The 27713-nt window shown below is 48.1% G+C and overlaps 1 protein-coding gene across 2 annotated transcripts in view; it reads right to left on the bottom strand.

The window, feature by feature from the left end:
• Nucleotides 1-14911: 14911 nt before the first annotated feature.
• Nucleotides 14912-27713, bottom strand: part of MFAP5 (microfibril associated protein 5) — a 43841-nt gene continuing 31039 nt past the window's right edge. For both annotated transcript variants that reach the window (XM_045001672.1, XM_045001671.1), the window contains 6 exons: nucleotides 26937-26978; nucleotides 22287-22322; nucleotides 21649-21684; nucleotides 20781-20868; nucleotides 20276-20349; nucleotides 14912-18051 (listed from right to left, as the gene is read on the bottom strand). In XM_045001672.1, coding sequence (XP_044857607.1) covers nucleotides 17930-18051; nucleotides 20276-20349; nucleotides 20781-20868; nucleotides 21649-21684; nucleotides 22287-22322; nucleotides 26937-26978 — 398 coding nt within the window. In that variant the 3' untranslated portion in view covers nucleotides 14912-17929. The remainder of the gene's footprint in view (nucleotides 18052-20275; nucleotides 20350-20780; nucleotides 20869-21648; nucleotides 21685-22286; nucleotides 22323-26936; nucleotides 26979-27713) is intronic.

Below are 27713 nucleotides of genomic sequence, written 5' to 3' on the forward strand. Positions count from 1 at the left end.
AAGAGAAGGAGCCGCAGAGAAAAACACCAAACTTGATTTGTTTTTAAAGATTCAGACAGCAAAAGTCTGAGAAATGGGAGATAACATTTAGTAAATATGTAAAAGCAATTATCCAGCCCAAAGCAGAGAGCAGGCTGCCTGTTTAGTCAACAGGAAGTCGTGTGATCTGTGTGTATAGATATAAATATCTATTTGTTTTTTCCATTCACCACTTGCTCAGAAATCTCATTTTAAATCAAGCGCCCGTGGCTCTAGTTGGCTAATTTTGTTGGCTGAGAGCTAGAAACGCCACCACCTGCTTCCCCTCCCCTCAAGAGAAAACCTCAGAGATGCAGAAAAACTTTCTCTGCTCAGTGGGAGCAGAAGCTGAAACCACCAAGGCGATGTCTGTGTACTGAGACCTCAAGCCAAGAACAGCAGAGGAAAGAGGTCTCTTCTCTACTAAACATGATGAGTACATAAATAAACTGATAAGCTTGATAACTGCATTGAGTGTATTTCTTCAGTACTCATAGTGCCTCGCTAGAATTAGATATAGGACAGTAAGACAATGTACAGATTTTCCCCACACAGCTCTGCCAACGCCCCTCAATCCTGCCCTGCAGCCCCCCTGCTATTCCAGTCCTGGGCTCCCCACTCAGCTCTGCCAATGCCCCTCAGTCCTGCCCTGCAACTCCCTGCTAGTCCAGCCCTGGGCTCCTCACACAGCTCTGCCAATGCCCCTCAGTCCTGCCCTGCAACTCCCTGCTAGTCCAGCCCTGGGCTCCTCACACAGCTCTGCCAATGCCCCTCAGTCCTGCCCTGCAGCCCCCTGCTAGTCCAGCCCTGGGCTCCCCACGCAGCTCTGCCAATGCCCCTCAGTCCTGCCCTGCAGCCCCCTGCTATTCCAGCCCTGGGCTCCCCACGCAGCTCTGCCAATGCCCCTCAGTCCTGCCCTGCAGCCCCCTGCTATTCCAGCCCTGGGCGCCTCACATAGCCCTGGCAATGCCCCAGTCCTTCTTCTCCTGCCCCTCCCTGCCTGTTTCTCTCTCTGGGTGTCTTCAGACAATAGGGGTTTTGGCCCTTGAAATCTGATAGCTGACACATTATCTGTCATTGAGGAATTCCAAGCTCACATGCCAGGCTGGAGGGAAGAAGAACTGTGTGTGGGGGTGGGGGCAGGAGTGGGAATTGAGGGCTGGAGAGTTATTTGTCCACCATGCACAGGTGTGGAGGATGTGGTTAGAGCCCAGGCAGCGTGCAGCGACTACCCTACATGTCTTCACCAGCACGCGGCTGCAGCATGCGGTTGACAGCCTGTCTCATTTACTGTAAGAAAAATGCAGAGTCAGCAATCAAAGCTAACACAGCGTCCCTGCACTGAGATGACTGACGGGGCAGCTGAACTGCTGCCATTTATTCAGTGCAGTTTCTACAGTGCTACTTTCAAGGGCTGTGCACAGGACCTCAGTCTCCAGCACTGTTCATCCATCTCCTTCCCACAGAGCCTCTGCGACCCCGTCCTGGACATACACAGAGAACTTTGGTCCCAGCACTCTCCACCTCTGCCCTTTCTCTGCGCAGACCTGCACCCTCCCCACACACAGTGGGCTTCAGTCTGCATTCCCATGCCACCCGCCCCTCCAGAGCTCAAGCCCAGCCACCCAATCATCATAGAGTGGACAAGCAGAGGCCTTCAGTCTCCAGCATGGGATGTCATTCCTCTCCCCCATGCTGTCCTGCAACTGGGGCTACACAGCAGGCTTAGTCTCCAGCTGTATCCATCCTTCCTATTCTGCTGGCCCTGCTCCCACCTCCATAGTCCCCAACCCAGAGATGCTGTGACACTCAGTACCTCAAAGCAGCACCCTGGAACCCCCACAATTCACCACTGGTATATAATTATGATATGTTCTGTACAAAGTATGCCTTGTGAGGTATCATTTTAAAAGTCTTGATTGGTTGAACATTAATATCCTGTTGGATTGTATGTGCTATTATTGTAGGGGAACTTATGAAGTTTTGCTATGTATGTGTTACTGAAATATGTGGGGAACACCCACAACTAGCCTTTCAGGTACAACAATGGAGTAGCCAGACAGCTCATCAGCACCCATCAAGGAAAGAATCCACCATCCCAGAGACTTCTCAGAGGGAGCACATATACAATGGAGACTGCTTGACCAATGGGAACTGACTGATCCCCATGTCACAGCAAAAGATCTTTCCAGCAAGCAGGAAGAATATATAAAAGAGGAAAAGTGACATCACCACTTGGGCTCTCTTCCCCCCACAACTCAACACCTGGCAGAACGTCTGAAGGACAAAGACTTTGAATTAGGGAAGGGTGGTCCCAGCCTGTGTATTGAGGATCTGTGAACTCTTTGTACTGTCAGGGGGAGATGCTGCTTGATTCAAATCCTGTTTAGCTTGTAGAACTCAGACTGCAAATTCATTTTTGTTTCTTAGGTAACCAACTTTGATCTCTATGCTTGCTACTTATGATCACTTAAAATTTACCTTTCTGTAGTTAATAAACCTGTATTATATTTTACCTAAAACAGTGTGTTTTGCTTGAAGCACCTGGGAAATCTCAGCTCAGTTTACAAAGGCTAGTGTGTCCTCTCCATGTTGAGAGGTGGAGGACTGGGTAATGAACTTACACTGGTCAGGCTTCTGACCAGTGAAAAACAGTACAGTTCCGGGGTGCAAGGCTGGCGAGCTGGGGGCAATTGGCTGGAGCTTCCCTATTGATGGTTCATGAGTGTCTGGGAGATCATTCATGTAACTCTATTAGTAGGACCCTACCAAATTCACGGTCCATTTTGATCAATTTCACAGCCATAGGGTTTTAAAATTGGGCAATTTCACATTTTCAGCTAGGTGTTGTAACCATGGGGGTCCCAACCCAAAAGGTCCCAGAAATGGGTCTGATCTCCCTCTCCCCCACCCCTGAGCTGCCATGCAAGGGAAGGACAAGTCCTGTCCCTCCCCAGGGACTCACAGCTAGGAGCCCCCGAATGGAGCACTTCCAGCAGCAGGGGGAGATTGGACCCACATCCACACGTCTTCTCCAGTTGCAGGAACCTCCAGGGCTGGAGCTTCCTGCAGCAGGGGGAGGCACTCCAAGGTGGGTCTGATCTCCCTCTGAGAGTGAGAGAAGTTGTGCAGGGGAAGGAGAAGTCCTGTTCCTCCCCAGCCCAGCCAGGACTTGCAGCTAGGAGCCCCCTGGCTGAAGCGCTCCCTGCAGCAAGGGAGAAATCAGATTTCACGGGGAAGGGTTTATTTCATGGTCTGTGACACTTTTTTCATGGCCATGAAATTGGTAGGGCCCTATCTATTGGGTGTGTCCCTGCCTGTGGATGTCTGTGTAAGTGCAGTACCTGCCAGAGGTTTCTGGCTTGACACGGCATTACAGTATGAGACTGATACGCCAGGTTGATGGGACAGAGGTCTGAGCAGTGCCACCGTCCAGGTTGCACCCCATCACAGGTACCCGAAAGGCCTTGCTCTGCTCCAGAGCCGTCTGTCTCTCCCCTCTGCCTGGCCCTGCAGCCAGCTATATCTCCCTTGACCTGGTGGTACCTGGAGACCTGAGGTGGCCTTCTGCAGTCAGCTACTAGATCTGGGAAGAAACTCAGCATTTCATCATGAAGTTATTTTTCAGAATGATAGCAACCCAATTGTGGTTGTGGTTTCACAGCCCAAACCTGCCTTCTACACACTCTGTTCTGTAGCTGCACTGCTGTCAAGCTATTAACAGCACAAGAAGAAGCTTCGCTCAGGGAAGTTCAGTATCTGCTGTAATTCCTGAATTCAGTTTCTTGCCACAGCCTGGCTCTGTTTCTTACAGAGCCACAAGCTGGGAGAGGCTGGGACTAAAGTAACTGGGAGCCCTCCACAGCCCGCATTCCTAGGACATTCCTTATAATGCCTCCCACTAGGACCAGAGTAGCTGAGAACTACAGCAATAGTTCCTGCAATATTTCATGCTCTGGCTGGGAGATACTGGGAATGGAGTAGCCATGAGCTGTAAAGAGGCAGTGTTACTGCATCTTACAATGCCTCCTACTATCAAATGGAGAGGCATTTTCTGAGGTTTCCAAATCTCTCCCCTCCCACTCCCCAATTAATTCAGCCAGGAGTAGCCATCCAGGAGCCTCCATGCTGGTCTCTAGGGTGACAATAAAGGTAATGATGACCCTGTCTTGGTCCAGATATACACAGTTCTCCTGGAATGGATATTTCAGCTGGGCTGGTGTCAAGGCTGATTCCCCACTCTGGCATGCCAAGTGCAGAAGTTGAGGGCCCACAAGGATTCTAAAAATTTATACTGGCCACTCCAGGCTTGTATTAAACTCCCAAGGTTACAGCTTTTTTCTGCCTGTGAATGGGTAGATGCTGCCACCACCCAAATGCAAAAAAACCCTTTGAGAACCCTGGAAGGTGCACTTGGGAATTCCTTCCTGTGGGGTACCCTCCAGCCTTTTCACTCCACCTCCGGGGAAGAGCTGAGAAAGAAAACAAAGAAAATCAGCTGTTGCCACCAGCTAGGTAAACAACATGTGCACAAACCTCTTAGGACACAAAAAGCCAATCCTGTTCTTAAAAAAAGGTAAATTTTATTAAGAACAAAAAGAAAGAAAATACATTTGGAACTTAGGCTTTTGCTAGATGAAAAAAAACCACAAACAATTACAAGGATTAAGCATCAAGATAGCTCTCTTGAGGTCCAGTTTAAAGATTACAATCAAAACAAAAGCACCTAGGGTTAGCACAAAGGAGTCCACAAGCCATAAAGAAATAAAAGCGAGAAACCTAATCGCGTTTTCCTAGACATTTCCTGGTCTACTTATATATCTGGGGTTTCAAATGAGTAGTTTCTAGGTATGATCTGATGATTTTTCATACCCGACCCAAAGCTTTTTACAGCATAGTTCCAGCCCTGTCTTGCTCCCTGGGAGAACAACACAGACAGACAAAGGGGAAGATTTTTTCCCAATTTTAAAAAGCCTTCCCATTGTCCCTTTTGGTCAGGTGCCCACTCCCTTCCTTTTACCTATGCAGGGACACTTTTTTACCATTTACAGGTAAAGCAAGAAGAGAACAACTACCAAGAGGGATTTATAGCTAAATGGCTGTCCATAAAAGGGAGCTCCCCTGCCTCCCCGTTTCATTTATCACAACTGGTAACATCACCACAGAGTTGTGGAATCCCCATCACTGGAGGTTTGTAAGAACAGGTTGGACAAACGCCTGTTGGGGATGGTCTTTGGCTTGAACTTGGGACGAAGTATTTTTTGTTTGTACTGTGGTTAACCCATGTTGATAGTTTATGCCTTTTGCTCCGCTTTCTTTATCGCCATTTGAAAGCCTACCTGATCTCTCAGCTGGTGACAGGAATGAGTTTTAAACACTGTTCCAGCTAGTGTTTTCTAACAGTCTGACCTTGTCTATGCTGCTGTAGGTGAAAGAGCGGAGCAGCAAATACTTTCATAGAAAACCTTGAGCATAGAATGCCTGAGGTTTTGTTCTCTTGCAAAGCAGCCATCTCAGGCTTTTTTGGGGTGACCACCTTCCATTTATATTAAGATGTGCCCTTTATTTGGTGCCTGATGGCCAGGGGCGGTTCTATGTATTTTGCTGCTCCAAGCACAGCAGTCAGGCTGCCTTCCGCAGCGTGCCTGCAGGTAACGTGGATTCAGCAGCATGCCTGTGGTCCGCCAGTCCCGTGCCTTCAGCATACCCACTGCTGAATTGCTGCTGAACCAGCAGACCTCCCACAGGCATGCTGCCAAAGGCAGCCTCCCTCACAGAGACCAGCAGGCCGCCCCCCCATTGGCTTGCTGCCCCAGGCATGCACTTGGTGTACTGGTGCTGCCCGTGATCTGTATCCAATGAAGAGCATGTCTGTTTTCAGTTTATTGTAATGGTCCTTTGTCTGCATACACATAGCATCTAAATATATGGAGATATACCTATCTCATAGAGCTGGAAGGGACCCTGAAAGGTCATTGAGTCCAGCCCCCTGCCTTCACTAGCAGGACCAAGTACTGATTTTGCCCAGATCCCTAGGTAGCCCCCTCAAGGATTAAACTCATAACCCTGGCTTTAGGAGGCCAACGCTCAAACCACTGAGCTATCCCTCCCTCCTTGCTGAGCTAGCACACAGAACCTTCCATGCAAGCCCCTCTCATTCCAGCTATTAGACTAGTTCTGCAGCTGTCACAAACAAGCTCAAATCCTGAGAGGAGCAGCCATTAGAAGGAGATATGATCACAAATAGTTAGCCAGTTATTATTATTACTATTATTATAGTAGAATCTCGAGGCCTCAGCCATGACTGGTCCCTCACTATACTAGATGCTATAAAAACACATAGTAAAAGTCCCTGACTCAAAGACTCTCCCATCTAAATAAATAAGACAAACAAAGGGTGAGAGGTGAAACAGACACAGAGAGGTGAAAGGACTTATCTAACCTCAAACAGCTGGTAAGTGACAGAGCCAAGACTGGAATCCTGATCTCCTGCTTCTAACTCAACTGCATTAGCTAGTGAACTTTGCTGTGTTACATAATAGCGAAGCAAATGAACAAACACTTTGACATGCCACTCTCATAAACATAAAGCTAAGGGTAGCATAAAATTCCTCCTTTACCTGTAAAGGGTTAAGAAGTTCAAATAACCTGGTTGGCACCTGACCCAAAGGACCAATGAGGGGAGAAGATACTTTCAAATCTGTGGGAATCCTCCGTGTTTTGAATCTGATTACCCTGTAAAACTACCTTCCATCCTGATCTTACAGAGGTGCTTCTTTTACTTTTTCTTTATAATAAAGTTCTGCTTTTAAGAACTTGATTGGTTTTTAGTTCCTAAAAACCCAAGGGCTGGTCTGTGGCCACTTTGTTAACCTACTTGGTTGGTATATTATTCTCAAGCCTCTCCAGGAAAGGGGGTGAAGGGGCTTGGGGGGATTTGGGAGGAACAGGAACTCCAAGTGGTTCTTTTTCTTTAATCTTTGTCTAACTCACTTGGTAGTGGCAGCAATACTGTTCCAAAGACAGGGGCGGCTTTAGACATTTTGCCGCCCCAAGCACGGCATCATGCCGCGGGGGGCGCTCTGCCGGTCGCCGGTCCTGCGGTTCCGGTGGACCTCCCGCAGGCGTGCCTGTGGAGGGTCCTCTGGTCCCGCTGGTCTCGTGGCTCCACCGAAGCTGCGGGACCAGTGGTCCCTCCGCAGACATGCCGCCAAAGGCACCCTGCCTGCCACCCTCCCGGCGACCAGCAGAGCGCCCCCCGCGGCATGCGCTTGGCGTGCTGAGGCCTGGAGCTGCCCCTGTCCAAAGACAAGGAAGAATTTGTGCCTTGGGGGAGTTTTAACCTAAACTGGTAGATATAAGCTTAGGGAGTCTTTCATGCGGGTCCCCACATCTGTACCCTAGAGTTCAGAGTGGGGGTAATTTTACAGGGTAATCAGATTCAAAACACAGAGGATTCCCCTCTACCCAAAACTTTAAAGTTACAAAAAAACAGGAATAAACCTCCCTCTTAGCCTAGGGAAAATTCACAAGCTAAAACAAAAGGTAATCTAATGCATTTCCTTCCTTTTACTTACAATTTGTAATCTTAGATGCTTAGTGCAGATATGGCTTTAGGAGATGTATTTTCCCTGCCCTGGTTCCTCGCTGACCCAGAGAGGACACTCAAAGAGAGACAAAACAAAAACCTTCTCCCACAGATTTGAAAGTATCTTCTCCCCTCATGGGTCCTTTTGGTCAGGTGCCAACCAGGTTATTTGAACTTCTTATCCCTTTACAGGTAAAGGAGGGATTTTATGCTACCCTTAGCTGTATGTTTATGACAGACACAAATAAACACTGCAGGGGGTGCTCCTTACAAATCAACAATGCCTTGTGGTTTCCATGCAGTTATTGTTTATTCCTTGACATCAAGGTGGTCACTATAACTGTTTTACAGCCATGGGTTGTAGCTACTGGCTTCACTTCTCAGGTCCAGCTGAACCAGGGCCGTCTACAATGGTTTCTTCCAACTGGAGTGGAAACCACAGTGTTTCAGATGCCCTGGTTCAACCTTTACACCAAACTCTGTCCCACAATTTGTGTTTGGAAAGCCCCTGAAAGCACTGCCCACAGTGACAGTGCTGCATGTTGGGATCGGCTCTGGAAGGTCTGCTGTGCATGGACACACCAACATGGTTCTGTCCCAAACAATGCGGACATATGAACATGCTGAGCTGATGCAGAAACTGCCTCAGGCATTATGAACTTCTTGTCCCTGCAATGGGTAATCCACTAAGTCCTGTTGCCAAGGCTGTCAGCCAAGCTGTGTTAGAACTCGAGGGCTGTAACAGGGCAGACTGGTCCTCTAAAGGCCAAAAGGCTTGGGGCCAGCCAGCCCTGTTTAAATTAGCCCCACCTCACTGTATAGGGTATTGGACTTAGGATGAGGAAAGCCCAGCAGTCAGGGCCTGACTGGGGAGAAGAGTGGACAAGTTGCTCCCATGTGAAGCAAGAGGCCTGGCTAGGGATAGCAATTGTGTAGAGACCCTGGGTATAGGGTTGCCAACATAGTATTTAAAAAATACAGGAAAGACCTCAGATGTCCCCAATCTTGACTTGAATCTCTGGGAGCAAGTCCTTTTCCTCCACGCCCATTCTTCCTAGAGTTTCTCTCTCCAGCTCTGGATGCTCCGGAGAACCCAGGGCCTCGGGTGCTGGGCCAGAAGTCGCTGCGAATCCTGTTCAGGTTCTGCACAGGCACTAGATAGGGTGACCAGATGTCCCGGTTTTATAGGGACAGTCCCGATATTCAGGGCTTTGTCTCAGATAGGCTCCTATTACCCCCCACCCCATCTCAATTTTTCACACTTGCTATCTAAACACCCTGGTACTTGGAGCCAAGTTGGAAGCTGCAGTTGCTGGTCTTTGCCTGCTGCAGTGCTGTGCACCGAGCTAGGGACGTGGGCAGAGACTCTGCGAGAGGGGAGGTTACACCCCTGGAGTACTGACCCCCCTGCCAGACAGCACCCCTTCCTGACCCTGGCCCTCCAGCACAGCTCCGGGGCACACAGCCCTGTCCTCTTACCCAGCCAGCCAGAGCCTGAACTGGGAAAGCAGACGGGGCCACACTCAAGGGCTGGAGTCAGCAGGGGGCTCCGTCCAGCCGGGGGCCAATACTCAAGGGTGCATCTTCCCACTCCTCTCCCAACCCCGGGCCCTTCAGTGCTGCACAGGGAAAGCAGATGGAGCCGCACTCATCTGCTTTCCCTGTGCAGCACTGAAGGGCCCGGGGTTGGGAGGAGAGTAGAAAGATGCTCCTGTGAGTATTGGCCCCCTGCTATTGAAATATGGGATAAAAGGTATCCCTTTCTGAGTTCGTACAGGACAGGCAGTTTTCTATTTAAATAAGGGAGGTCCCTTGTAATACAGGACTGTTGGCAACCATACCTGGGTAACAGGGTAGGTTCTTTTGTTCTGGTGCTGGTTTTGGACTTGGGCTAATGGGCTCTGTTACCCTGCGAGGGGGAGAACATAAATGTGACCTGGCCTGTGACCCAGACCTCAGGAGCCCCAAGGATAGGGTTGCCAACTTTCTAATTGCACAAAACTGAACACCCTTGCACCACCCCTGCCTCACCCCTTCTCTGAGGCCCTGCCCTGACTCACTCCATCCCCCCTCCCTCCATCGCTCGCTCTCCCCCATCTTCACTCAGTTTCACTGGGCTGGGGCAGTGGGTTGGGGCGCAGGAGGGGATGAGGGCTCCGGCGGGGGATGCGGGCTCTGGGGCAGGGCCAGGGATGAGGGGTTTGGGGTTCAGTAGGTTACTCTGGGCTGGGGGTGAGGGGTTTGGAGAGTGGGAGCAGGCTCAGGGCTGGGGCAGGGGGTTGGGGTGCAGGATGGGGTGTGGGCTCTGGGAGGGGGCTTAGGGCTGGGGAAGGGGTTGGGGGGTCTGGGAGCATAGGCGCCGACTTCCCTTCTTTCCCTGGGTGCTCAACCCCTTCACCAAAGTCCCCGCCCCAACTCCACCTCCTCCCTGCCCCTATTCCAACTCCTTCCCCAATTCCCCACCCCGGCCCTGCCTCTTCCCCGTCTCCTCCCCTGAGCGTGCTGTGACATTGCATCCCATAATGCTTTACAGAAATATTCTTATGAATGTAAATATGACTTAACTGGAATATGTTTTATGCTAGATATGCCATATAACATATCTGTGCAAAGGTTATGTTCTTCTGCATGTATTCATCCTATTTGTATGAATGTATCATTCTTGTATCTGAACCTAGAAATATGAAATATAACTCTGAGGTCCTATTGTAATTATGCAAAGTGTGGGCCATTAATGGTGGTTTGGAATCTTGATGGCTCCCATTAACCAGGACAATTGTCTGTAGACGGGTCTGTTTACTTGTAAGTCTAGCTGTGTGCTGGTAAATGGGTAATAAAGTCTTACAGTGACATGTGATCACGTCACCTGAACTGGAATCCATCTTTAACCTGGTGCTTTTCCATTTAGAAGGAGGGGTGGGAACCCAGAGAGGGACAAAGGATTCCCGCCTTGTGCAAAAGATATATGAGGGGGTGGAACAGAACAAAGGGGGCGGCAGTCATGAGGAATCCCCTAGCTACCACCCGAGCTGGAACAAGGGCTGTACCAGGGGAAAGGATTGGGCCCAGACTAGGAAGGTGTCCAGTCTGTGAAAAAAGCCTATTGAAACACCTCTGAGGGTGAGATTTACCTGTATTCAGTTTTCTTACTGTATTAGGCTTAGACTTGCGTGTTTTATTTTATTTTGCTTGGTAATTCACTTTCTTCTGTCTGTTATTACTTGAAACCACTTAAATCCTGCTTTTTGTATTTAATAAATAAAAAGTGATTTTATTAAATTAACCCAGAGTATGTATTAATACCTGGGGGGGAAGGGCAAACAGCTGTGCATTTCTCTCTATCAGTGTTATAGAGGGCGAACAATTTATGAGTTTACCCTGTATAAGCTTTATACAGGGTAAAACGGATTTATTTAGGGTTTGGACTCCACTGGGAGCTGGGCATCTGAGTGCTGGAGACAGGAGCACTTCTTCAGCTGTTTTCAGTTAAGCCTGCAGCTTGTGGGGGATTTGGTCAGACTTGGATCTGTGTTTGCAGCAGGCAAGTATGTGTGGCTCAAACAAGGCAAGGAACTGAAGTTCCAAGCTGGCAGGGAAAACAGGCTCAGAGGTAGTCTAAACATGTCAGGTGGCAGTTCCCAAGGGGTTTCTATGACCCAACCCGTCACACGCATCATGTTCCCGTTTCTCCTCCCCACCCCCCAAGTGTGCTAATGCCACCAAGCAGCTGTTTGGTGGCAGCCAGGTGGGCAATGCTGGGAGGTAGGCGCAGGAGCGGGAATGCGGCGGAGGGGGGGGGAGAAGGAGGAGGAGGGAGGGGTGAAGGGAGCTTGGCTGCCAGTGGGTACAGAGCACCCACTAATTTTTCCCCAGAGCACCCACAGAGTCAGTGCTTATGTCTGCGAGGGAATTAGGGTGTAGGAGGGAGTTCTGACCTGGGACAGGGGGTTGGGGTGCATGTGGGGGTTTGGGCTCCAGCTGGGCAGAGCTTACTTCAGGTAGCTCCCAGTCGGTGGTGCAGTGGAATTAAGGCAGGTTCCCGGCCATTGGGAGCTGGTGCTCGGGGTGGGGGCAGCATGTGGAGCCTCCCTGATTGCACCTGCACCTAGGGGCCACAGGGACATGCCAGCCGCTTCCGGGAGCCACACAGAGCAAGGGCAAACAGGGAGCCTGCCTTAGGCCTGCTGTGCCGCCGACTGGACTTTTAAGAGCCCTGACAGCACAGGGTCCCTTTTCGGCTGGGCATATTGGTTGAAAACCGGACACCTGGCAACCCTACTCAAGGAGGAGAGTGAGGCAGAGAGACTGTAATGCCATGTTTTGCCACAAGGGGTGCTATGGGACAGTGAGGTATGTTACGCTTGCGTACAATTGGAAAGGCAATGAGTGGTAGGATTGGCTAAATGCTGCTCCCTGTCCAGGCCCTTCCCTGCCCTGCCCTACTCTCCTGCTCTCCCCGACTCCCCCATACCCTCTCTACCATTTCTGGGGAGGAGTAAGAGCCCCTTCCTGTCAGGGAAAAAAAGAGCCTCCCCTCCCCCACAGCAACCGGGCCTGCAAACAGGTCTCAGCATTGGTTCCTTCTGCCTTCCTCCCAGTGGATAGCTCAGTGGTGACTCTGGGTCCCTCTGCTGGCAAAAGTTCTGCAACTGCTTCACACTGGGATTGTATGCCACTGCTCATGGTGCTGCAGTTTTTAATTTGTTACCCCTTGGGCTGATGAGCCAGTGGTACTGACATCAGGGGAAGGATGTGCAAAACCAGGTGGCTGACTCATGGGAAGTGCTGTATACTCCCAGTTCAAACCCCGGTTAGAAGTGCCTATAAACAATCAGCTACCAAGTGTAGAATGCATTTTAAATGTGATTCTGGCCCCATTCACTCTGGTCAGAACCCCTGGGAAACCTTGCTAGCTGGAGCTGTGTTTAAACATAATTCCCTAACTCAGTTGAAAGTTCATTGTAGACAGGGCCCTTAGGGACAGAGAATGCCCAGAGACAGGATATGTCTGTGCTTCAAGCAGGAGGTGTAAATTCCAGCTTGAGGAGACATACCCGTGCTAGCTCTGATCAAGGTAGTGTGCTAAAAATAGAGTGTAGTTGCAGTGGTGGGAGAGGCTAGCCACCCCAATTCCAGACGTAGCATCTTCGATGGGTACATATGTGGGGCAGCTAGCCCTTTATGCCACTGAAGCTACACTTTATTTTTAGCATGCTATTTCAATCAGAGCTAGAGCCGATATGTCTTCTTGAGCTAGAATGTATACTTCCAACCTGAAGTATAGACATACCCATAGGCAGCTGGCATAGCAAAGGGGCTTCTATACAAGCGAGATTAAGGACAACTATGTAGATTATAAAGGAGAGGAGAACTGGTAATAAATTATAATCAAGTCAAAGGATCCTGTTTACAATAGCATCTGTAGTCATACTAGTGGAGGTAAATATCACCAGGGCTATCAATCCTCATGCTTCAAAGTATGAACTAATCAGCTGGAGTCAGGAAGAAATTTCTCCTGAAGGGGAAAAATCAGTTATTGACCTTCTTATAACTTTGAGATGTGTTGCTCATGTCCATTCCAATTAAGTGGGTGCATGCCGCGTGCACGGCAGCCAGAAGATTTTTCCCCTAGCAGTATCCGTTGGGTCGCACACCTAATTGGAATGGAAATGAGCAATAACTCGAAGAAGAAGGTTTTGTACTATGAGGTGCATTGTGGGTATCTTACACAATGAAGCATCCATCATTGGCCACAGGACTGGAGACAGGATGCTGGACTAATTGGGCCATAGGCATTTCCTGTGTTTCTAGAAGCTCTGTTTAAACAAACAAACACATGTGCTTGAAATCTCCCAGGTCCTGAGAATGCATTTCTATGGCTGGTGCAGTCAGTCTGAGATGAGTTTATGGGACAAGCAGACATTTTAGGGAGAAGTGAGAAATCTTCATAATCCTCATCTGGAATGCACTGGAGAGACATTTACTTCTTGTATAAAATGTGATTCTTAAATGATGCAATGAATCTGAGTTACTCATATTTCTGAGTTTAGATGGTTCAGTAGATTCTGCCTGGGTTGTGAAAAAATATATTCCATCCCCATCCCTTCTTCAACTGGACAGTGGTACATTCCCATCACCAAAGCAGAGTGTTTTCTTACTAAGGAATTATTCTCTCAGAGTGAAATCTTAGATGGCACTTGAGTTATTCTAGTCCTCAGTGGTCACAACTAAAACTCTGGATAAACTGGTTTAATCAGCTGGGAAAACAAATGCCCTAAAGAGATTACAGGAATCTCTAGATAAAATACTGAAATGCCATAGGGCCCAGCTCATCAGGAATGAGGTGCAATTGCAGAGCTATGTAGGAAGTCCAGGACTGGGAGTGCTGCACGTCAGGATTGAGGGATGTCAGCAGACCTGTGAGGGAATCCCAGGAGTGGAATAGCAAGAGCTGCCGCAGGTCAGGGAAATGTTGAGTGTGAAAGACCCAGGCCAGTTGGGTACAGCAGAATAGCAGAAGGCAGATATACTGGCCACTGGATTAACAGTTTTCTGTTCCCTGACTGACCAGAGCAGGGGCTGCTCCAGGCTAATGAGAACACCTGACTCTAATTAACCTGTAACAAGTCAGGTGAGGTCATTCAGTTAATGTGACCACCTGACTCTAATTAAGGCCCTGCTGATACTATAAAAAGGGCTCACTCCAGTCAGGCAGAGGAAAGCCAGGGGAGAGGAAGTGTGGCTGAAGGGCTGGTTACTGAAGACACCCTCAAACCATCATTAAAGGAGCCCTAAGGTAAGGGTGAAGAAGGGAGAAGCAGGAGAGCTGTGGGGAAGTGGCCCAGGGAAATGTAGCAACTCTGGCAGTGAAAGGTTGGCTGCCAACAACTGCTACCATTAGGCTCCCTTGGCTGGAACCTGGAGTAGAGGGCGGGCCCGGGTTCCCCCCAACCCACCACTACAGGAACATCTCCTGGAAGGGGAAGTCAGGTCCCTGTCAGGACAGGAGGCTGAACAGAGACTGTGGGAGTTCTCTCACCAACCTCCTTGCAGCCTATGATGAAAAGGGCTCAGTAGACTGTAACCCTGGCCCTAGAGAGCGAAGGGCTACGTGGAGGGTCACAGTGAGCCACTGAGGCTAGCATAAACCGCCTAGAAGCGCAGGACCCATGGGAGCAAGGTCAGAGCTCTGCCACATGAGGTATATAGGCAGAGTTGTGTTGGAGGCCCAGAACTGGCTGCAGGTCAGGATGAAACAAAAGGAAAAGCAAAGACAAATAAGCCAGAACACGAGTTGCCAAGACTAATCAGAAATAACATTTTCTTTTAATGTTTTGGTGTGCATTACATGGACTATAATGTTTTGACAGTGTTCTCCCAGGGGAATTCCACTTACAATCCCTGCATGCAGTGTGAGATTTAAGCAACAGCAAAGGTTTCTAATGCATTCCCCCAAACTGTGTGAACGTGAGATTTAGATATACTGTACAGTAACTATGTAATATATTTATATATCTATATATGTTTACATTCAACTCTATAGTCAGAGAGGAGACTTGGTCTAATTCCACTTCCTTCTAACATTTTTATCTCCACTTTCCTCCAATTGGCAGGACTCTTTAAGGCCCTGATCCTGTACCATAGAAGTCAATGGGAATTTTGCCATTGACTTCAATGGGAGCAGGATCCTAGCTTTAAGTCACCTCTTCCCAATGTAGCAGGCATCTGCTCCCTTTATGAACTCAACCTCTACATAGGGCAAAGCTCTGCTCCCTATGTAGTGAGTCTCTATTTACATAGAGGAACTCTGCCTTCTGCATAGAATTATGCCTCTATAGTTCCCAGGGATGGGTAAACTCCCTGTTTACCTTGGAACTCATTCCCCTATATAATGGGTCTGTAGAGAAAAATTCAGCCCCTGTAGAGCAGATCCCTGCCCCTACATAGGAAAAATCTGCCTCTACAATAGGGTATCTTCCCCTAAGTAGGATGTAGCACAGCTTCTGTCTGTACGAAGTAGACATTTGTCGGCTCTGAAGAGGCTTTTATGTAGGGCAACTTTGCCCTTATATAGCAGAATTCTTCCTGTATCTAGCCCTCTCTCCCCTTTATTGTGTCACCCAGGCCATATATGGCAGAATGCTGCTCCTACCAAGTGGAATTATGCCCAATATATCAGGAGGTGGGGAACTAAACAAACTGGCCTTCCCTTATAGTTGGGAACAAGACCTTTGTTAGAGACTGAGCCCTGCCTACTCTCCTCCCTGCCCCTAGCTGTAGAGGGATAAACTACCCAACTGCATGGCCCCAGCTGACCCTGTTGCCATAGTTAAGTTGCACTGCTATGGTGATTAAGACCCTTCAGTATTGTAAAAGGGTGGCTTTCCCAGGAGCTGGAGAGCCTGGGTCTAAAACAATCCTGATAATGAGATGAGCCTCACCTGAGGGAATCGGGTATTCTAATATAAAAGGCGGCAGGCTCCTGGAGGGCTCTGGTTGAGACTGTTAGTGAGGGGACTGTGCCAGAGGGCTCAGCTCTAGCCAGAGTGGTGTGGGGGAGGTGATGATTTTGGCTTTATAGTGGGGACTCATTGGGGGCTGTTTGGGTTATTTTGTGATTAAGGACTCTGAGGTCTGTGTGAGCTTTGTTTGACATTAAGCCAGACTGAGAAAGGAGTGGTGTTAGCCCCAACAGAGATGGGGGTGGGGTGGCTTAAGGGACCTGTAAGAAATTAGGGGCAGGGTGCCTGCAAAGCAGCCCCTGGCTGGGATGGGGTGCTGGATAAGTGACCACACCACTGTAAGTATATTTCACAAATCTTCCCCCACTCTGCCCCAGATGACTCACTTCTGCCCCAGCCCACAATGGAACAGCCTAGTGCTAGGGGAATGAAATCCCTTCCACACAGCTGGCTTATCTCTGCATGTGTGCCCACTCCTCTGGCTATGGGACTCTCATCCCCTTGCATTGTGAAGTAGGACCGAGTCACCCTGCCAGTGCCCAACAATTTAGTCCCTCTCTTTTTCCCTGTGCCAACCCAACACACATTTCCTGCCTTCTGCAAGAGCTCCTGGTGCTGGGGTGGGAGGGGAATTCCACAGAGACAATGTCACAGCTGCTTTAAAAGTATTTGATATGTTTAAACCTGGGTTGAGCCAAGACTTCCCCAAATTATCCAGGACAAACCTGTTCTTAATCTGAAAGACCCAACTGTTCCATGCTCCTCACACCAGGAGGTACCAAGTTCCCTGCCCATCTCCTTGATGTACCAATTCTTCACTTTTGCCCTTCCCCGGCACAGGAGCTCAACTAATTGCCATTTGCTTGGATTGTTTGCAGTGATACCTTTGCTGTGGATCCCCTGAGTGTGGTGTAGAGCTGGGAGGATCGGAGAGGGTGGGCTAGGAGGAAGACCAGCACACTTCTCAATAAATCTTATGTTTGTATTGTGAAAAATAGATTGCTCTGCCAATCAAAGATTCTTCATTGGCTACTGTTCCTACGACAAAGGCAGGTGGCTTGTAACAAAGGGATACAAAGCCTCCCAGAGCTGGTTATAAATGAACTACTGCCTGCAGGGCCTATGAGACTTGTCTTGAATTGTAGCTGGGGGTTGTCAAGGTTTAATTCTCAGTCCCACACTTGTCATTTCTCTGGCACTGAGTAGTGTAGAGATGGGGCATGGAGTCTCCTAGGGACTAACACTAGGCTGCCAAGTAGTAAACTGCTGTCTCAGTCCCCTGAGACTGGGATGGGATACTCTAAGGACTTTCACTCTGATGCCATGCAAGAAACCCAGATTTGATTCCTACTCCTGACCTCTCTTGAAATGTTACCAGAGTACTGGTCCTGAGGATCCTAGATCATTGGGGCCTGGAAGATCTGCAGGGACTGGGCCCAGCATTCTAGGATTTAGTGAGCTGTGTAGTCATGAGGACACTCAGGTTTGCTCCATCCAAGGAGTGCTGTGGTGACCAGGCCTGGGCCTCCCTAAGGGTTTGTGAATTGTAGGAGACCTACATTCTGTCCCCACCCTCATCTCTCTCTTTGGGGGGGGGGGGAGGAGAGCAAGAGATAGAGCACTGCAGGAAATAGGCTGATCCCGGCCTGCAAGATCAAGTTTGGGATAAAAAATATGAGCACCCTTTAGAGGAGACAGCAGCCACTAGCAGAGAGGACCCCATGCACTGCACCACCTGAAGTGTGGGGCGGAGGGAGCTGGTGTTGCAGAAGGACCAGTAGGACTTGTTTGGGGTTGTAGATGGTGGGTTGACAATGATTCTCCTCTTCCCTTTCCCTCTCTCTCTCCTACTGTTTGTAGCTCACAGAGCATCAGGCTTATTCAGCTCCTTGTTCTGGCCCCATCTGCAGGGAGGGCCTCGGGGCTGACCGGAGCGGCGGAGGCGTCGAGGGGGGAGGCCAGCCAGCTGGCGGCAGATCTCATCTGGAGACAAAGAAAAGAGTTGCAGAGAGACATGAGACAGAGGATTAGGGCTTCATTCAAGCTCAGTTCATCACATGAACAATTAGCAATACAATCTTGACGTTGTCCATATAAACTTGTGATGGACACTGATTTAAATGGGACAGAGAAATGAATCCTGAAGCCTTTACTCAGAATTCATTCTGGCCTTATGGAGGCACAATTCATACTGACATCACTGGGAATTTTGCCTGGATAAAGACTGGGCTAGATTCTGCCCTCATTTACACTAATGTAAGTCAGAAGCCACTCTTTTCAGCTCAGAGGAGTTACACCAGATTTCCCCTGGTTGCCTTTGAGTAAAGACTTGCCCAGGATTTGTAGACCCTAATCTATTAATCAGGGAATACCATGTAAATTCCAGGTGAAACCAAGTCTTTAAAACCCATTGCTAGAGCCTGCTTAAACTATTTACTTGGCTACTGATTTGATCCGTTCTCAGTGTTAATACAGAGCTTTGTGGAACTCTGGATCCACATGTGGATTTTGCAGCTGAGTTGCTTCCTATCTTTCTAATTGTTCAGATCCAAGGGTTTGGTTTGGCCTGTCTCCCCGTCCCCAAATTTTGGGGATGTTTGAGTCTAGATCTGAACTCTCTGCTCTGGCTCATCTCTAAAAGTTAATATTAACTTGAGATTAAAGTTGCAGTTTCTATCAGAGAAGTGACTCTGCAAATCCTCAAATTCCTGTTCCTTCCTTGTGTGTCAATTTCAGCTTGGTTTACAAATCAAGAGGAGTTTTCTAAAAGCTGCTGTCACATACTCAAAACTGGGACCTGAAAATCCAGGTAAATTCTCTCTGCTTCTTGCATCACTACCAGCATTGGTATTACTACATTGGCCAAACCGGACAGTCTCTACGTAAAAGAATAAATGGACACAAATCAGACGTCAAGAATTATAACATTCAAAAACCAGTTGGAGAACACTTCAATTTCCCTGGTCACTCGATTACAGACCTAAAAGTCGCAATATTACAACAAAAAAACTTCAAAAACAGACTCCGAGAGACTGCTGAATTGGAATTAATTTGCAAAATGGACACCATTAAATTAGGCTTAAATAAAGACTGGGAGTGGATGGGTCATTACACAAAGTAAAACTATTTCCCCATGTTTATTCTCCCCCCCACACACACACACACTGTTCCTCACAACTTCTTGTCAACTGCTGCAAATGGAGCATTTTGATTACCACTACAAAAAGTTTTTTTCTCTCCTGCTGGTAATAGCTCACCTTAACTGATCACTCTCGTTAGAGTGTGTATGGTAACACCCATTGTTTCATGTTCTCTGTGTGTATATATCTATCTTCCTTCTGTATTTTCCACTGCATGCATCCGATGAAGTGGGCTGTAGCCCACGAAAGCTTATGCTCAAATAAATTTGTTAGTCTCTAAGGTGCCACAAGTATCCCTGTTCTTTTTACCAGCAATAAAGTTTCCCCAATGGAAAGCCAGCTAATGATTCTACTGATAATGCACAAAGCAGAATAAATTTGCTAGCTGTCCCATAGCTTTATGGGCTCTCCAGGATTAACAGCAATAAAAACATGACTGTTGGGGCTGGTCTACAGGCACTTCTTTTACTGCTTTTACTATATGCATTTAGAAACAGACATAGTTATATATGTGCTACCCCACAGTATGGACAACATGATACTGGTATAAACAGAAGTAGATTTACCATGAAACAAACTGTGTGGTGACAGGCCCCCCCCCCCCAAATGCGGGACAAATATCTGACAACCTGCCCTCAAGTCCCAGCATGCCGTGGCTGGTGGCCCCACGCTGCTCCCGGAAGCAGCCCCCAAGTAGAGAGGTAAAAGGGAGGAGGTTCCATTAGGTCCCATTTTGTAGACTGTGCAGTGTAGGTTACAGGGCCAGAAATCTGTAGTAGAGATGGGCATGGATTCCTCCTATGATGCCACCTTATAAGTTGGTACAGCCACCCCTGTCAACAAGAAGGGAGTGAGGGGAGCTCCGGAGGGTTGGAAGTTGAGCCCCAACCTCTTTAAAGGCCAGCCGCCTTGTGCCACTGCCCCATCAACCACTAGTTCCCCCAGAGAGAAATGTCACTCGACAGGCACGGTACAGTTTCTTATAAAGGAAAGCATACCTGAACAAGGCTGCCCCCCCTTCCCCACAGAGCTCTGCTCTGCTGCTCCTCCGCCCAGCCGTCACTCACCTTGCATGGCTTCATCCTCCTTGCAGACCACACGAGAGCACACCTCCTTGTTTATTATGTACATGCGACGCACACTGAGGGGATGAGAGGCCACCAGAATCATGTCAAGGATGGAAGAGAGAGATTCAGATTCATGAGAACAAAAAATGATATAGGCAATAATCATTCAAACAAGGAGGCAAATCCTGAGTTCCAGTCAGTCCTTACTAAGGCTTACTTACTATGGATGTCAACAAGGCATTTTGCCTGTGTGGTGACTTCAAGATTTGTCCCAATGCTCACAGAACATTTTACAACTTCAAAGAGTTACAAATATATTAAGTATTACACTGCATTAGTTAAGAACCTCAATTACACTCTTAGGATTCACTTCACCCACTTCCCTTCCAGGGACTAGAACTTGGGATAGAACCCTTGTGTCTCCATAGAGCACACACTTTCTGAGCTGGACATGCTCTTTGTGATAGTAACTTGGTTTTTCTCCTGGGGATTGCAGGCTTCTTACCTGGTAACACACAGGTAACTGATACACTGTTTCACAGGTTTGTGAACGGAGTAAAGGCGTGTGCAAGGGAATTGCTCCTCACGGCATTCTGGGAACACACACAGGTGCAAATGAATGCCAAAGGCCGTTGTGAAGTGGACACAAGTTCACTAGGCACTGGACTGCAAGCCTCAATTCATTTTACAAAAGCCTCCAAACTGGGGCTGGATTGGATCTAGTGCTCAAGATATTAAAGGCTCCATACCCCATTTCCTGAAATTCTTGAGGTGCTGGGACTGTTTAGAGAAGAGAAACCCTGATAAAGGTGTCATACTAAATAATAAATGGTCTAGAGGATGAGGATAAAGCATTTCTATTCCCCTTAGCTCATAATACAAAAACTAGAGAACATTCAGTACAGTATACAATGAACCTGTGGAACTCACTAACAGAATAGTACTCAGAGTTTAGAATAATTCTGAATGGACATTTATGCAAATAATATCTGCAGCCATATTATTTAAGATACAGCTTTATAAAGGATATAAAATCTCATGCTTCAGGTTATAACTCGACCACTTTTCTTGTGGGGTCAGGAAGAAACTTCCCCTGTGAGCAGATTATTCCATAACTGTCCAGTATGGGGTTACTTGAATATAAAAACAGCCATACTGGGTCAGTCTACTGGTCCATCTAATCCAGTATCCTGTCTTCCGACAGTGACCAGTACTGGCACCTCCCTCTGAAGCATCTAGTACTGCCCAAATGGATCTGGTCAGGTCTGGTCTGATCCAATCTGGCTATTTCTATGTTCGATCTGGATAGGAAATGATGCCCTAAAGGTGACAGGCTCCATGTCCCCTACTTTGAATCCCAAAACTAAACATACCTGGTATCTCTGTTGTGTTTACAATGGCAGCTGGAACTAGAAAACAAAGGATTTGTGAATTTTGGATTATTTGCTATGCTTCTAAAATAAACAGTGAAAAGCAGGGGCCCTTAAGTGTAAAGGAAGGAGCATGGGAAATGTCTTACCCAAGAGAGAGCAGCTCCTCTCACAAAGCAGTATCCTTTGCCACACTAGTGCCCTGTGGTATGGGCACTGGAACTCCCAGAGGTAGGGCAAAAGGGAGCTCACATTCCTTCTAATAGTGCAGTTCCTCTCCACCCTTGATTAAACCCTGCCTTGGGGTGTCAGCCTTAGGTGCTGACCCAGAGACAGGCCATAAGGGAGATCAGGTTAATGTCTCCTTCAAAAGACAGACATTTATATTAAAGCAGTTGTACACACCTTGTTCATCTGCTACTATGCCTTCGGTACCAGGCTTTTTTTTTTTTTTGGACAAAAAACAAGTGTGTAAAGAAAGAGGAATTTCTGGAGAGTTACAGCTGGAGTTAGGGGCAATGGAGAAAGTGGGACTCTAAGTGTGAGGTGAAGGGGATCTCTAGTGGTGATACAGCTGGGAGTAGGGATCAGCAGGGAAAGGAAGGCCCTGAGTGGTCCCACTGTCAGAAGAATGAACTTACTCAAGTCATCCGTGACAGGTTCTGTGTCAGGCGTAACTGGAAAAAGAGAGAATGATCTGAAAGAGTCTGCTTTGAGTTTTTGGTCCTACCCCCCAGCTCTGCCAGCCCCCCGCTATTCCAGTCCTGAGCTCCCCACACAGCTCTGCCAATGCCCCTCAGTCCTGCCCTGCAGCCCCCTGCTATTCCAGTCCTGGGATCCCCACACAGCTCTGCCAATGCCCTCAGTCGTGCCCTGCAGCCCCCTGCTATTCCACTCCTGAGCTCCCCACACAGCTCTGCCAATGCCCCTCAGTCCTACTCTGCAACCCCCCTGCTATTCCAGCCCTTAAGTCTCTCTGTATGCTGGATTTTGTATGATGAGTACCAAAAAGGACTAAGTTTAGACCCAGTAAAAGCCCTTCCGGTTGTGCCCTTAGGTCCCATTTGAACCTAACTCACTGATGGCAAAAAGTTGAAGCCTGCATTCCCCTCCTGAACTGCATCACCACTAATTCACCTCAAACATACACCCTCTATCTATCTGGTGTCCTCTCTGAGGCTATGTCTACACTACGAGTTAGGGGTATGATTCTCAGCTGGCATGCGCATTCTCAAGTTAGCTTGATGAGAGCTAGAGCAGTGTAGCCACGGTAGGACAGGCAGCAGCAGTGGCGGCATGGCTTAGCCTTGCTGAGTACGTGTCCAGGGGTTTCAGGTGGGTTTGTACTTGGCATGGCTAAGCTGTGCTGCCCCTGCCCATGCTACCATGGCTATGCTACTATTTACACTAGTGCTAGCTCTCATTGAGCTAATGCGAGTATGTGTACACAAGCTGGTGATCACACTCCTGGCTTGTAGTGTAGACATAGCCTGACTCTCAATCTTTCTCTAGCACAGGGGTCCCCAATGCGGTGCCTGCGGGTGCCATGGCGCCCGCGGGGGCATCTAAATGCGCCCACATCCTGGCCGGCAGTGGAGCATCCACCGAAATGCCGCCGAATTTCTGTGGCGTTTCGGCGGCAACACTTCTCGATGACGTCACTTGTCGGCGGCAAGTAGCGTCATCGAGAGGCGTCGTGCAGAAATGCCGCAGAAATTCGGCGGCATTTTGGCGGATGCTCCACCGCCGCCACGGTCCTTTGTCTCGCACCCACCAGACGAAAAGCTTGGGGAATCACTGCTCTAGCATTTCCAAAGTGTTCTTTGCCATGCTATCTAGGTGGTGTGAGCAGTGCTTAATTTGTAATGAAAGAGGTGCTGGGGCTCAAGCAATTTGTTTTACTTTCATAACTGACATGACAAGCCCAGAGGTGCCGGGGCTATGAACTACCACGCCTAGAAGCACTGGGTGTGAGGGGATAATCAGAAACAGTGAGATCCTTCTAGAAGAGACCATCAGTCTCCAGCCCACTCTTCGTTATATTATTATATAATTATTATTTATTCTAACTGTGGGACTTTTCACTATGAATGTGCTGTAGGTTTTCTTCTGTTCCGGTACCTTGGGAAATGCTGCATGGGGAGAGGCGGGTATTTCAGTGGGGCCCCAAGATGATCAGGGAAGGACTTTTCCTGATCTTCTTTGAACAGGCATTCCAGAGCCTGGGCCCTGCTCTCAGGGCTTTTCCTCTGGCTCTTACGAAGGTTTACACTTGGGCATGGTTAACCATAGTGGGCCAGATGATTCTAGCTGCCATGATGGGCCCCTAAGATAGCGTGATCCTATCCAGTAAATATTCACACGGCGCCTCTCCCCACCTCTATCCACCTGCTCCTGGGACTTGGGATGCTCACTGGAAACCTTGGATCTCATAGCAGTGCGTTTTGCATGCGAAAACTGAATTATTACTAATCTTGCTCTGACCACCCATCTTGGGAGAGAGGCCTCCATATATCCCCTATCCTGGGCACGGATTTTTCTGCCTCCATTGGCCTGGGATTGGCTAGAGACCACATCAGGGGGATATTCCTAAAGGAATTAATAATATGTCCATATCTGTTTACTTCTTCTCCCTTCACCCCCCCTTTCAGCTTGCTTATTACTAGCCCTCCCCATTGCCCAATATCTGTCCCATGGAGTACCCTAGAAGGGCCACTAGTTGTCAGCAAACATGCATGTGATTTGAGTCATAGTGCTGCCCAGATGTGTCAGTGAACCTCTCCAAATCCTCTGCTATTTCACGGGATGTCTCTTCCCCCCGCCACCACCCCAGGAAGTTCAGCTCAGAGCCTGAGCTTCACATTTCACTGCTTCTTATAATGCACCCATCCCCAGAGTATCAAGGTGCCCTGTGTACATAGGTTAGTTCAAGTGTAAAACAGCCATTTCCTATAGACCAGGATGCCTCTACCCCAAACTAACCTCCCTGTGAGGAGTGCAGAGAGAACCCCAACAGCAGCAGGGAACTCCAGGGTTGTATTGCAAAGGACACTGTAAAGGCACAGATGGGCCATCAACAAACCCCACTTCTAAACCCCTACTGAACTCTGGATCCAGATCCTGACTTCTCAGCTCTGGCCCATCTTGGGTGGCCATGCTGGAGGGAGAGAGGTCAGAGGTGAGGAGCTGCCCTGCCCCTGGTTCCTGCAGCACTCATCTTTGGGATGGACAGCTAGGGAGTTCAGGGTGAACTGGGTTGAACCTAGCCCAAACTGCAGAGAGGTGTAAAGCTGGGCAAGTGGAGTGTGGGCGTGATGTGCTCCCAATCCTGTTCCCTATACAGAAGTTTGGTGGCCACATTCTGCAAGAGTCACAGCTTCCAAGGAGCCTTTGAGGGTAGAATGTGTTGCAGGAGTGTAGCTGTGAGATGACTAAGGGATGGTTGGCTAAGGCAAGGTCTGCCTTGGAGAGGAGAGGAGAGGAGAGGGCATAGTCATGTTGCACCTTATGTTTTCAAAGCACTGTACAAATATTAACTCATTTATCCTCTCACCTCTCCTTGGAGGTAGGTAACTATCATAATCCCACTTACAGATGGGAAAACTGAGGCAAAGAGAGAGAATGTGACTTGCCCAAAACTACACAGTGAGTCAATGGTAAAGCCAGGAGTAGAATCCAGGTCTCCTGACATATAGTCCACTGTTCTCACCACTAGACCATGCTCTCCTTATATACCAAGTGTTCCACACTTGGGTACCACTGAGGTAGCAGTAAGGTTCCTCTAACTTCCCACTGTTACAGAGTGACTCAGTGTTAGGTTCTCAGATCCCAGGATCCTCCTTGTCTCTCACAATCCTTTGCTATAAAGCATCAATTCACAAACAATCCCAGTGCACACAAAGAAATACATGCACTCAGAACCATAATAAATAATAATGAATTCTTGAAGCACTCTAAAGCGCTTTGCAGATTGGTACGTTCAGAGCTTATTTACTCAGCACTGAAACAGAGCCACATCTCTGGTTCTTCCCTGCCTCTTGTCCTGCACATCCGCGCCATGTCCATATCTTGGAGTTCCTTCCTCCATAACATCTTAAGATCTAGTCTCTTCCCTCTGTTCACACAGCTAAAGTTCTCATCCAGGGCCTCATCTTCTCCCATCTTGATTTCTGCAATCTCTGGATCCCTGACATCCATACCACACCTCTCCTGTCCATTCAACCCCAGCTGCAAAGAACTTTGCTTGTCACTCTCACTACATCAGTCCCCTCTACAGGCACCTCCTTTTCCATCACATCAGGTTCATGTCCTCACCTTTAAAGGCCCTTCAGAATTCTACCTCCCTATATTTATGTGGTTTTCTCTCTTACTGCATTGCCTCACTCTACTTTGCCAGCGATGCCAGTCTCAACCACCCATTTTAGGTGCTTCTCCCACAGACTTTTTTGAGCTTTCTTCCATGCTACTCCCTCCACAGGGAATGCCCTTGCCCAGCTATTCCATAAAGCCATGACCCTGTTCTCCTTCAAATTCTTCCTCGAGATCCACTTTTATCATGATGCTTACAGTAAATTGCTAAATAGTAGTGACTGGGTAGAGAGCCCATGGGGATTGCTGAGATTAATTTATTTGTATCTGTGTGTGTATCTGTGTGTGTATATACACACAGATATAAATACACACATACATATATCTACACAAATCCTAATATCTATTAGTGACTGAAAACCTGCTAATTGTGCACCTAGCTAGTCTTTGTAACCACTATCACTGTTATCCTTGTCCCTTGTCTTGGCTTAAATTATCTTGAAAGTTCTTTGGAATAGTGACTGTCTCTTACTATGTGTGTGTGAATACACCTAGTGCAATGAGATATCGATCCCGAATGGGGTCTTTGAGTGCTACCATAATACACGTGATTAATAATAAACACCATGTCTGAGGTAGAATATGACAGCTGTTTAACATTGCATAACTGCACTACACAACAGCTGAGGCCAGGAAATGAAGAACTGAATAGCAGTGAGATAGAATATGATTATCCAGGACATTAGGACCAACACACCTATCCCTGCACAAAGTACCATCAGATTTTTAACAACCCTGAGTGATTGGTGTGCCTATTTTAGGCTTCATATAAAGGATAACACCTCCAGAATCTTAATACCCCCTAGCACCATACTGGGGCATTGGGATTAGCACTTCCTACTGAGTAACCAGCATCTTCCTTTTCTTTCAGCCTGTGTGCACGCGCACGCGCACACACACACAAAGCAGACAGCAAGACTTACTTGTTGGGTCTTCTTGACAGTTGACCATCGGTAGAAACCAGTCTGCAAGATAAGATGGGAGAGGGGAGAGTGGGGAAAAGAAAGAAGGGGGATTTCCATAAACTGGAGTCTATATAATTATAATGAATAATAATACTGTCATGAACTAGCTAATGTATGTACAGGAGACCACTGCCCTTCACTGGATGGAATGAGAACTGCTCAGCTCTAATCTTAGGATCTATACTGCTAATAGATAAAAGAGATTGCCCTTTAGTTTAAGAAGTTTTAGAGCAAGAGCTCTACCATACATGTCTGAGTGGGCACAACTGGGAGTGGGCAGTAACAGCTGTGGAGTTGTAAGGGGCCACAGATTTGTTCCTAGACTTTGCCTTTCCGCAGCACCATTTGCAAACCTTGTTGTATTTTACAAACATTAGCAAATTAAGCTTCACAATCCCCCTCTGAGGTAGGTTAAGTATCACACTGCCTATTGCATAGGAGAGGGAACTGAGGCACTGAGCGAGGAAGTGACTTACCCGAGGTCCCAGAGCCAATCATTGGCACAGTAAGGAACAGAAGGCAGGTCTCCTGGTGCCCAGTCAACAGCTGTAACCACCAGACTATCTTTCCCCTCTGTTATGGAGCACCTCACATTCCCTGACAATAGGCTGGAAGATCATTTACATGCAGGCATATTATAAGGTGAGAAAAAGGGACACCTGTGCAGTCAGTGTAACAGAGGAGGAATAAAAACTGAGATCCACTGTTCACTTTCAAAATGCCAATGGCAAGAGA

Source organism: Mauremys mutica, chromosome 1 (genome assembly GCF_020497125.1).
Source record: "Mauremys mutica isolate MM-2020 ecotype Southern chromosome 1, ASM2049712v1, whole genome shotgun sequence".
NCBI classification, from domain to species: Eukaryota; Metazoa; Chordata; order Testudines; family Geoemydidae; genus Mauremys; species Mauremys mutica.